Below are 11,610 nucleotides of genomic sequence, written 5' to 3'. Positions count from 1 at the left end.
AGGGATCGGGGGGCTCTGGGAGGGGCCCGCAGCACCTCGCTGCCCTCGCGGCAGATAAACCCACCGCGGGAGGGGAAGGGAGGGAGAAGGAGGTGGCAAGGTCAGGCTGCTGTCTTTTCATCGTGTCACTGCCTTGTCGCGTAGTTTCCGCGTAGTCACGTACTCCGGCCCTGGTAAGGTTTCAGAGTCGGTGTTAAAGAAGTCAAAGCATAACGTAAGCGTGCACGTTGGTATAAAACACTTCGTGGAACCCAAGTGCTGAGTCAGGCCTGCTTAGTCACGGATAAGGTGTGATAACTCCAGGGGATCTCTGTGCTTCTAAATGATGCCCTGTTGGTACAGTGTGCCACCTGCCAAGAGTGCATCTCAGCCCGGATCTTGCCCAGCAAACTGGGAGTAGTGCCTCTAAAATAAGGGTTGCTTTGTCCCCATCTCTCCCCCACACCTAGTGACATCTTCCCCAGCCCTGCACCTTTGCCAGCTCTGAGCCTTCAGTATTAAACAGCCCCTTTTGATTTCCAGAGGCTCTAAGCCATAGGGGTACAATTCCCTAGAAAGGTCTGCTTGGTGGCAAGGGCAGAAAGGATGGATTTCACATAGCTATGTATTATGGTTAAGTTGCCACAGAGCTGCTCAGTAGACCTCAGAAATCCCTTTTTTTTTTTCTCTTCCCTACATCTGTGATCTGCAGGTTAACGGTTAATTTGGGCAAATTAAAAGTTGTTTAGGCAGATAAAAATTATGGTCTGGAAAATAGCCTAGAGACTTATATTGCATGGCTCCAGGAATCTGGGAATGGGCCTGGCCATTTGTGGCTCCTCAGGAACTGGGGTGGTGTAGAGGGAAAACAAAATAAGCCCCAAACCAACAGTGACTTGAGTATTTTAATTTGTTAGGAAAACAGAAATCTTCTGTTGGACCCTTGTTAATCCTGAGAGAATATTCAAGGAACTTGTCTCAAATTTAATTTTCTTCAGTAAATTTGTGCATGTGGAAGATTTCAATTGTAGCAAACATGTAGATTTCCATAGTGATTCAGTCAATAAAATGAGTAAGAAATATTCGTCAAACATTGTATGGGTTCCTCAGTAGAATTTCCTAGACATGGGCTGTCATCAGTTCTGGCTGCTGTGCTCTCTGGGAACAAGAGGGGAAATGGTCCAGGGTTCCCTTTGCTTTCATCAGACTGGAGAAGGAAAAATACCTTTTGGGAACTTTTCATCATCTCTGATGCTTCTTCTGCCATCATTTTGAGAGTATTTGAAATGCATTTCTATTTTGATGATAGTATACTGATAATATAATGGAGTGAATTTTCATCTAACTTCACTCCCAGCTTATGGTATTAGATACATTCCTTTCTAGCAACAGCATCAAAAGTCTGATTATAGCCAAGATCTAGCATATCTACTGCTTCTTTATCCACTTTAAGCCAGTTAACCTTCTATGTATAATTATGTAGTGGAACTCAGGCACTGGAGGGATTAAGAGAGGAATTCAAGGGTAAAACAAGCAACTAGTTGGCTTACAAATGTCCATATCCAGTAGTTTTTGCTAATAAAGATTATAAAGGCTGTAAGACATCTTTTTGTTTACGGGAGTTTCAAACCATTACACTATAGTTTGTGGTGGTAGATTTACCCTCCAACATATCTTCCTGCTTTCATTTATTTGGGGTTTTTTGTTTTCCACCTTCTGAAGCTTTATGTGCTTGTGTCATCTAAGACAGACACTAGACTGGGCCACAGATCAAGTCTGTGGTGGTAATTCCTTTGTCTCCTGTTTCTCATCATAGGAATTCTTTCATTTCTGACAGGGTTCTTGGAGCATTTCTTGTCCTGTCCTGCATACCAGCACTATCAGAATGCATCTTTCTTTCTATTTAATTGAATTAACATAACTAATTAAATGAAATTATCCTCAGTTAAGATGAATTAGTTAATATTACTCTCATTTCATTGTTTTAAATGGAACTGAATAAGAGTTTATGATGTAAAGACATTTTCCTTTCACTGTGTTTCTTTTCTTTTAAAGATTTGTCTGATCTCAATCATTTTCTGGCACAACCTAAGTGAAATGTGAGTGTTGTTTGGTTTGTTTCTTATACATTACTCATGGCTGGTTTAATAGCTGGGGGAGAATTATGAGGATAGTTAATAGCCTGGCTCCGTGGAAATTTCTGCTGGCACAAGTAAAGAAGAAACACAGGGCTGGGAAGTTATTCAGTGATTTCAAGTAAGTCAAATAACTGTGGGAATAGGTAAGGAAATATTTAATGTCTGGTTTCTGTCAGGTTTATGGCTGATACAGGGAAAACAGGGGGTTGTTTCCTTTTGTCTGCCCCTCATTGGGGTGTGGTGCTAATACATGTACCTGATTTAATGACTGGCTACTGATGAAAGGGTTTTCTGCTCTTCTTCCTCTTATTTACAGCGGTGCATTCCTGCTCCTTGCCTTGTCAGCAGACATACGCATTAGGCCACACTAAAGTGATCTCAATTTGTAGAAAACTGACTCTACAAAGGGAGGCATGTTGTTTTCTGCCTAAGTTGGCTGAGGTTTGGGTCAAATCAGCTGAAGAACTGGCAGGTAGTGCCTGAGGATGGTAAGGGAAAGGGGAAAGGATCTGTCATTTTCACCAGCAACTGCCTGTTGATAGATAGGTTTATCTCTGTAATAAAGCTGAAGGGCAAAATACTAAGGTGCATGGATAAATGCTTCTTTCTGCTTATTGTCCCTGCCCTTGTACAGTAGAACTACTTGGGGACAAGCTGTAAAGTAATCAGGATTAAAGTAGGAGAGATTATTTGTAACCTGAATCAGGTTTCCCAATCCAGTGTGCTGTGCCCCTGTGGTGACGCTGTGCTGACAGACCAAAGAGGTTGTGCATATTCCACCTGTGGCCAGGGCTGCCCTCTCTGTTGAAGTTCTTCCTGAGATGTGCTGGCTTAGGAGCTTCTAGGAAATGGAAAGGTAGCCTCAGGATAAGTCTTCAGAGCAGGGTGAGGACTGCATCCTTGTGTCAACTGCATCCCTTCATCCTCAGATAGCATGAAGAGAATTTGCCTCGGTGTTTGTCAGGTTCAATTGTGTACAGGGACATTTGGATCTGTAATGACAAAGAACCTTTACAATATTAGCCTTTTACTCTGTTTCATCTTTACCAAGATACTGCAAAGAGCAAAAGCTTTAGACTTGTGGCCCTAAAACAAGGTTGGCCTATAGCTGTAAGATGTTGTAAATAATCACAAAGACCTAACAGTTTTGGATTAAACTGTAGCCAGACTGGGAATCCTGCTGTTTAGTGGTTTAGAGGTTTCACCCAAGGATTATTTGTTTGTTCTTTTTAAATTTGATGCTGAAAATTTTTAGACTTAACTGTATTTGCTCATTGTTTTGTATGTGATCTTCATGATTCTTTAATTGGCTGAAATCTGTTCTTTATACACATGAGCAAGTTGATAATTTGTGAGTTTCACAATATTTTTTAGTGTGCAAATGTGAAGTGATTGCATTGTGTCACGCGTCAGTAATATGCCAAATAGTTTGGGTTAGTAAGGGAGAGGATATGAAATACACATATCACTAAAACAATACATGGATTTTCTTAGTCTTGGATTCTTAAACATGCTTAGCAATGTACATGGCTTCTCTTTCACTGCTTTTGAAGCAAAGGAAATAATTTAATATCTTTTGCTTTAATCTGAACTGACCTGCAGAACCTTGTTTATATTAATTCCCTGGTGATAACTGGTACAACAGAAGTGTTCTGAGGTGTTTTTTAATAACCCTGTTATTGGGGGTGCATGGAGAAGAGAGGAGGAATTTCTTGGGAATCATTCTCTGTGGAGGGACTGCTGGTAGGATAAAGTAGTTCAGTAGAACAGAAATGGATAATCAGGGCTTACAGGCCACTTACCAGGGTGAGTCAACGCTGTGCATGAATTCATACTGTTAACAGTTTAATTCTGGGTAGTCCTGTGTCTGAGATAAGAACCTGTAATTGTGCAAATAACTTGATATTCAGTTGGGAAACAGCAGCTTCTGGTACTTTACTATGCTTTTGTTTTCTGCCAGGTTTTGTTCTTTTTTGCTTTTATGAGGAAAAGGAATAAAAATCACTAGCAGAGGAATTCCACACTGCACAAAGAGAAAAGGAAGCTATCGTATTTCATATAGAAAATCCTAGTAAAGTCACACCAAAGGGAACATTCATATGGTCCATATTTAGCCAATAGTAAGATGGATAGAAAGGATCTGTCAGTGGTATTTTATCACAAAATAATCACAAATTATATCTAGTTTTTTAAACTGGAGGTGCTCTACCAATATGTTGCAGCTGTATGCAGTTCTCTGGGAGAATTCTTCAGCCCCAGACTGCTCCTGACCATCCTTTTTTTCACTCAGAGCAGGATCTGCATCAATACACTTGCTTTTGTGAAAGCAAGAAATTTCTCTTGACTATCCTCTTTCTATGTCTTTCTGTTTCTTTCTAGGCCTTTATAAGATTTTCAGTGAACAAATGTTTTATACTATGCAAACAACCATCTGTGGCTTTTGGTGGGAAGTCAGACCTACAATTAAATGTTTGTCTGCAGTGGATCTGCTATGCAATAATGATCCTGATGAGGCTGGGCCATACAGCTCTGCTCATATGTGGAAATAAGCTGTGTGTCCCACTGCAGGAATAGCTGGGCACTGTTGGTATAAGGCATTCACTTGAAAATCAGAAGGCCCAGATTCCAAATGACTGAAAATTTATGTGATTCTTTGATAGACCACATGATGTATTAATCTCTTTTGTTTTTACCCTCCATCTGTTTTGTTTATTTAGATGATAAAACTATTCAGCCTGTAAGCACTGCTGTAGCATAAATAGCCAATCCACAGTGAGAAATAATGGTACTAAGATGGAAGAAGAGGAAGCATCCTTATAAAGAATGCATACAGTAAAAAGAAAGCCAGTATTATCTACTTATTTTTGGGGACACCAAGGTTTCTGTTTGATAGCTTAATTATTTTCTTGTAAATATCTGGAATTCTAAAGGATATCCTCACGTAATGGCCAAGGGTTCATGTTAAGAAAATGATAAAGCTGTTTTTTTCTTAAAGTTATATCAGTCCATTCTGTAAATAAAACATGTTGCTTTTGCTGCAACGCTGCAATGATACAATTCCATCTCCTTTTTTTTTTTTTTTTAAGGAAATGAGTTCTTAGCCACGTGATGGTAATAGTGATACACAATGCCTGATCAGGACAAAAAGCTGAAGACCACATTAAAAGCAGCAGAGAAAAAACCTCATGGGATCTCTGTGAGGTATAGTATCTGACATCTTACTTTGAACTTCAGCAGGACCCAAGTGGAATTCACACTAGCTGCCAAAGCAGAATGCTTAATTTGAAATGCACTATAAACATGACAACTGTTACTCTGGTCACAAAGTTTGTTTACGCATTTGTTGATTTAAGGCATTCTGGAGAAGCTCTAAATTCTTCTGTATGTAAAATGGGGCCACTAGGCAACACCAGAAAACTTTCTTTTCTGTCAGTAGCATTGCTGCTCATTAACTTTCTTTACACTTACAGAAGTACTTTTATGTGGCTATTAACACATGTATTTATGCTATTGTATTTCTAGGGATTATTCTGATCTTAAAAGACTTCAGTCTCTCTTAAATGTGCAGTTAAGGAACCAACAGGTATTTTCTAATAACTATTATTAAATGCTGTAGAACTGTATAATTAAAAGTAATGTTTTGTGGCAGATCCATAAGATACTGTTATTGTGTTCTATTGTGATTAAACATATTGACAAAATCTTGTGTAGTGGATGTCTTTCTTTTTGTTGTGTTTTTTTTTTCCTCCAAGTTACTGCTTCTCTGTTGGACAAATCCCATTAAAAAGTGTGAAAGAAAGAAACTGACCTGCAGTCCATCCTACTCTGCTATAGTTTTTATTTTAACAGAAAAAAAATTGCTTTGTTCTGAATCTTGAGCAGATTTTATCCAGCTATTATTACATATAGTCAAGTAGCCTAACAGATTAGTTTTCTTCCATGCCCTTCCACAATGTCATAAGAAGGTAGGCTGAGATGTGTTAGTTACAACGTGATGAAGACTGGTAAAGAATGTAAAATAAGATCAACATTTTAACAATAAACAGTTTATCTTTGGAGAAAAACACTCCAGCTAAAAACCTTTGGCATAAATGTCAATGCATGAAACTTATAGGACACAGTAAAGTCTCCTTCACCTCAGCTCACATAGTGAATCTTGTATTTGCCATTTGAAGCAGAGAAAACCAATGCATGATGATGGGTGAGAGTCTTTGGTATACCAGAACATTTTCTCCCTTTCTAATCTGTAAAAGGTATGACAAGGTGACTTAGGAATTCAGCCATGTGAGACAGGAGTTATGTACTCCCTTCTTGGATAGAGGCATGGAATTGCTTCTTGGCAGAAAGCTGAAATGCTTGAGTTCTACAGCACTTTCTTAAAAAGAATATGAAGGCTATGCAATTGTAGAAGTAGGACAGGTAAGGAACACAGATAATGAGTATGTGTTGCAGATTCTATTGAGCTTTACTATTATAAATTTTAAAAGACACTTGTTCACATGTTATATATCTCCATGTTCTTGTTTTCTAGCTTTGCTCGTCAGTTTTTTACCACATGAATTTTATTTTGCGGGGGGTGGTGGGATGTATTTTATTACGTCAAGTAATAGGTCCAAAGTTCAAGTCAGAGCTTGAGAAAAGGTACTTTTGCTTGATAACATTCTTATAAAACTTAAAAAGCAGTGTTTGCCTCATGAGCAATATCCCTTTCATCCTTAGCTTCCAGCTATACATTTCGAAAACGGTCGAACCAGTGTGACAAGAGCTTGGCAAAATGTTAAAATCAGTGAACAAAAACCCCATGGTCAATGGCAAGCATCAACAGAAGCTGTTCAGCTTGAAAACTTTAGGTAAAAAAAAAAAAAAGCTAATATGATGGCACTTGTTATTTCTGAACATCTTCATGTGTCTAAAGCTTGTTGCTGTGTTGAAGGCCGTTATACTTAGGTATGTTACTTCTACTTTCATGTTAACCCACTATCTGAGATATGAATTGCATATATTTAACTTTCTAAAGTTAACTGTGGATGTTCCTGCCTTTGTCAGCTTTGGACACATGCTCCTGCTTGGCAGATTGTACTGTTGAGAGCTAGTATAGTAATTTTTTTAAAAATAATGGTTTCCTTACTTGGAAAGCTTGTATTATACCATTATAATAGTCCCAAATTATGCACGAGATAGAATATTCTTTCATACTGTTAATATCTTGAAATCTGAAATGGTTTATTCTTTAGGAACTTCTGATATAACATTCCTAACGTTGCTAATGTCAAGTTTTGGCAATCTACAATCATCTTGTGGCAAGATAATCAGCAATTCAGCATTTTTTCCTCTTTTAAATCCTCATTAGTGTGACCTACAAGAATGAGAGGAATTTTAGCAAACATCCCAGCCATAAGCTGTTTCAAGAGATCTTTACATCTTTGGTGAAGAACCGACTTACCTGCAGGTCAGTATATTGAAAACATTGTTATACAAGGAGAGTCACTCTTTCTTGCAAAATTCAGATCAGTTTATGCTACTGTTTATTTTTGTGTTTGTGCATATAACAGGATTAGAAAGGGAAAACCCTTTCTTAGGTATTCTCATTTGAGCAAGAAAAAAGTGAAGAACTTAAAAAAATAGTGGGGACAGAAAAAGGTATTTTCTCGCAAAAAAAAAAAAAAAAAACAAACAAGAAACCCAGAATTTCTTTTCCTACGCACCAGTATTTTTCCTTTTTAAGCCCAAGCACACCTAAAAAACATCCCAAGTGGCACAGAAGCTTAAAGAAGCAATCCTGGAGCATTTAAAGGTATTAAAGTGTAACTGCCAGAATTTACAGAACCACCTAAAAAAAACTAAACCAAACCACATAGTTTGCTTAGACCCTTTTTCAGAACTAACTAGGGAACTACAGATCTCATCTTTGATTATCTAAATAGCAGTGAGTTTAAGCAACTTGTAAATCTGGTACCTCTTCTTTGCAACTGAACTTTATCATCTCAGTACCCTCTAAGGGGATGTCTGTGGCTCAGCTTAATTTGCAAAAAACCTAAGAATTCACATTTTATCCTCCCAAGTTCTATTTATACATTGTGGCATACCTAGCTCATATTTTGGTTTTTATTTTCTTTGACACTTGCTGTTGATGATGGTGATACAGCAAAACCAACCTCTTGTATTACAAATCAAAGCATCCGGGTAAAATCAGTGAAACAAATACATATTAGTAGGCACGTAAAACCCATAAGGTAAGTGCAGTTACTAAGGTGATTTAGTTGCCTTTTGTAAATACTTTATTGTGATGATGTCCTTTCTTTGGAGATACTGCCATTGTATTGTGTCAGAGCCTTTGAAATTGTCACCTTATTTGCATGACATACTTCTGCTGGCATAAAAGATGTTGGTTGGGGGGCAAGAAAATCACACCCGCTTACTGGCATTGATGTGTCAGCAGAAGTCCTGATTGGAGTTAAGAAAGCTGTGATCAGCTCATTTTAAGTAATTTGGATAAGGAATATAACTAAGCAGGCAGAAAAAATCCTGATGACATATGCTTTACATACACTGTATGTATCTAGTAATGTGTACTGTAAATGTAACTGTAGCAGAAGAGACTCACAAATAACCATGCTCGGAGGATTACTGTCCCTGCTTGGAAATGTGACAGATGCATTGCTCTGTTAAAGAAACTAACTTCTGTCAAGAGTCAAAGCTTTTTGAAAGAATAAATTTGTAGAACCACTGTGGTAATGATCTTCAGGCCACTTTAAAATCTGACTTACAAATTTTCCATACAGGTTGCTGTTTTCTTTCTGTGAAAGTTTTGCACCATTCTAAAGTGGCCAAGTAAGGAACCATACAAAAATGAAAAAAAACAGTATTATTTTGGGCAGCATATCGGCATAGAAGGGCTGATATTTTGTTAGCGTGTATTTGTAAAACATTTATTTTTATCAAAATATTTTTAGCTATTGGCATTGCTCCCAATTACAAATGATAAAAATGGAAGAGAACTGCCACATCGCATAGACTTCTTCCAGTCCTTGGAAGCTCGCCCAGATACTACAGATTCTGTCCTCTTAGTTAAAACAACAACAGAAACAGCACCACCGAGATGTCCAATTTTATGTTTATTTTAAATAGGAAAATGGGGCTATACATCTTCAAGAGACAATGGAAGTAGTGGTTCTGTTACTGGTATTTTATGCAGGTTTACTGCCCCTGGATGCTTTGTGCAAATCTGAGTTGTGTTTTCTGCCAAGGCTTGTGCTGAGGAGTTGTGTGGAGAAATATAAAGGAGGAAGTTTTATTTGGAAGCATAATACCATACCAAGGGCATTTGAACTAAATAAATTATTCCAAGGACTAATAGTATTAATTTGTAATTGCCCAGGATAGATTACAATAATTAAATAAAATATTTCAAATCTCGCTATTTTTATTTCTGTAGCACCCATATTTTTATGTATGTGTATTTTGTGCACTGAAGTTTGATATGTGGTTTCTTGGTGATTTTGTCTTTTTGGGCTTTGGTCCAAAGACTTAAAGTAAGTTTATATCAAAGCATGATCAGTTTGTGCATGTACTTTCCTGCATTAGGTCAGTGACAATAAATGATGGCCTGGCAATGGTCATATAATGAAATAAGTTTATTTAAAGCTGTTACTATGTTTTAATAGAAGTGGTATTAAAGGTTCTATAGTACAGTATGTTGCACTATACTATAGTACAACTGTTGTAAGTCACTTACCTTCTAGTCAATTCCTGAAATCAAAGTGTTTTTTTGACATGTTTTAACACTTAAAATGCATTTGGTTTACGTGTGGAATATTTCTTTGACAGGGAATGGGTTAATCAAGCTTCGTCCGTCCATTTTCTTAGAGTATTAATCTGTCTGAGATTATTAATAAGGGATCCATGCTATCAGGTCAGTATACCAAAATACTGTTTCTTGCTTGGATAAAAGAATGCACATAAGCATCATGCATATGACTTGTGTTGTTGCATGTGTATAAAAATGTATGTTCTTATACACATGTACCTATATTCCTATATGTGAGGAAGTGATTTGCAAACAAACAGATTACAAGAGTGAATTTGCACTGTTACTGAATAGCTTGCTCAAGTTCTTATATTCCTTATGTAGGGCCTGTTGTTGATAACCTTAACAAAGAACCTGTAAATCTCTATAACAGATGGCTTGGTCATTGCTTTGAGCCTTAAACCCTGTGCTTGATTTTAACATGTAGATATGTAAAATTCCCATAATATAATAAGAAAACTGAAAGCTGCCTATTCCTCCTAGCTGCCTGATGTTCTTAACTAAAACCAAATAGCTTTCAATTTTATTCTGGCTATTATAGTCACTATTCATAGGACTAAGCCTCAGACATCTGTTAAGATATTTGTGTATTTTTTTCTATGTGTTCCAAAGTTTATACTGTTTTTCCAGTTTTAAAACCTTTAAAACTTAACTTCTGTGTTTTTATTTATCTACTTACTCTAAAATATTCTGAACTCTGAAGGTGCTACATATGTCCAGAATTCATTGACTTCAAGCACTGGAATTAAGGTTTCGCAACATTCATAACAAGCAGAGCATTTATGTTCTAGTGTTCTTTCATTCTAGTGTTTTCTTTATTTTTGCCTTTTTTTAATAATTTAAAAAAAATTTTTTTTTTTTTTTTCTTTTTTATTAGGAAATGCTCCACAGCTTGGGTGCTATTGAAAATCTAGCTCAGGTAGAGTTCCTCATGGTACTTTTGTCTGATATGTTGCATGTCAGATCATTACAGTGTACATAAATTCTTGGTTTATGGAAAGAAGTGAGTCCATTCCTCTGCATGTAATCAGTTGATGTGGGGGTTTTCTTTTCACTAGTGTACAAAGAAACTGTCCTTATAATATAGCAGTATTAACCCAGGTCTTTTAGTTAAGAGACTTAAATCCCTCCTGAAGTGGGAGGAGAATTAGAAAAATCAGCACAATTGTTTCAATCAGGAGAAAAGAAGGATGAGTAAAGTCACCTTGAACTGTAGTAAATGATTTTTCAAAAGTAAAAGTGTAGTAATATAATGTTGAAACAGGTTTAAATTTGGGGGCTACAGCACTTTTGCATTACGAATCATGATTGTTACTGCTCTGTGTTAATACTGCTTTGCTTCTTGGTTTCTAATACTTATCAGTGCCAAGTTAGCAGTGAGATTTGACATACCATGAATATCTTTGAAATTCTTTGGAGTTCTCTTTCTAGAAAAAAATTATTTGCTATAATCTTTATAACAAATGTGTCACTCTAGAATGTAGTCATCATTCATCAATATTTATGAAGCCACCTGTATTTCAGAGAGCCCATAGTGCATTTTCAGCCCTTTGGTCAGATAGTCACCTGTTTGAAACATCCCTAAAGTTGCAGGAGTTAAAGGTTACTATTTTGTAATGGATATGGTTCCCACAGGAACTGCTTGGCATTTCCAATGTTGCATGTCATTAATGGTTAGCCATACTT

At 37.0% G+C, this 11,610-nt stretch overlaps 1 protein-coding gene across 10 annotated transcripts in view; it reads left to right on the top strand.

Annotated features, from left to right (window-relative positions):
* Positions 1-11,610, top strand: part of NEK10 (NIMA related kinase 10) — a 113,464-nt gene that overhangs the window by 3,309 nt on the left and 98,545 nt on the right. For 8 of the 10 annotated variants that reach the window (XR_009745411.1, XR_009745410.1, XR_009745412.1 and 5 more), the window contains exons 2-7: positions 5,204-5,318; positions 5,640-5,700; positions 6,837-6,967; positions 7,468-7,566; positions 9,945-10,029; positions 10,802-10,843. Coding sequence is in view for 7 of the 10 variants with exons in the window: in XM_061464986.1 (XP_061320970.1) it covers positions 5,245-5,318; positions 5,640-5,700; positions 6,837-6,967; positions 7,468-7,566; positions 9,945-10,029; positions 10,802-10,843 (492 nt within the window). In the remaining 3 variants the exon portion in view is untranslated. Of the gene's footprint in view, positions 1-77; positions 174-5,203; positions 5,319-5,639; positions 5,701-6,836; positions 6,968-7,467; positions 7,567-9,944; positions 10,030-10,801; positions 10,844-11,610 lie in introns of those variants that run through there. The other 2 variants (XM_061464980.1, XM_061464981.1) reach the window with 2 other exon arrangements.

Source organism: Pezoporus flaviventris, unplaced genomic scaffold (genome assembly GCF_033815535.1).
Source record: "Pezoporus flaviventris isolate CSIRO_AGI_PZ_B2104156 unplaced genomic scaffold, CSIRO_AGI_Pfla_v1 ptg000037l, whole genome shotgun sequence".
Classification (NCBI taxonomy): domain Eukaryota; kingdom Metazoa; phylum Chordata; class Aves; order Psittaciformes; family Psittacidae; genus Pezoporus; species Pezoporus flaviventris.
The sequence above is the reverse complement of the archived record's forward strand: the minus strand, read 5'-3'. Positions and strand labels throughout refer to the sequence as shown.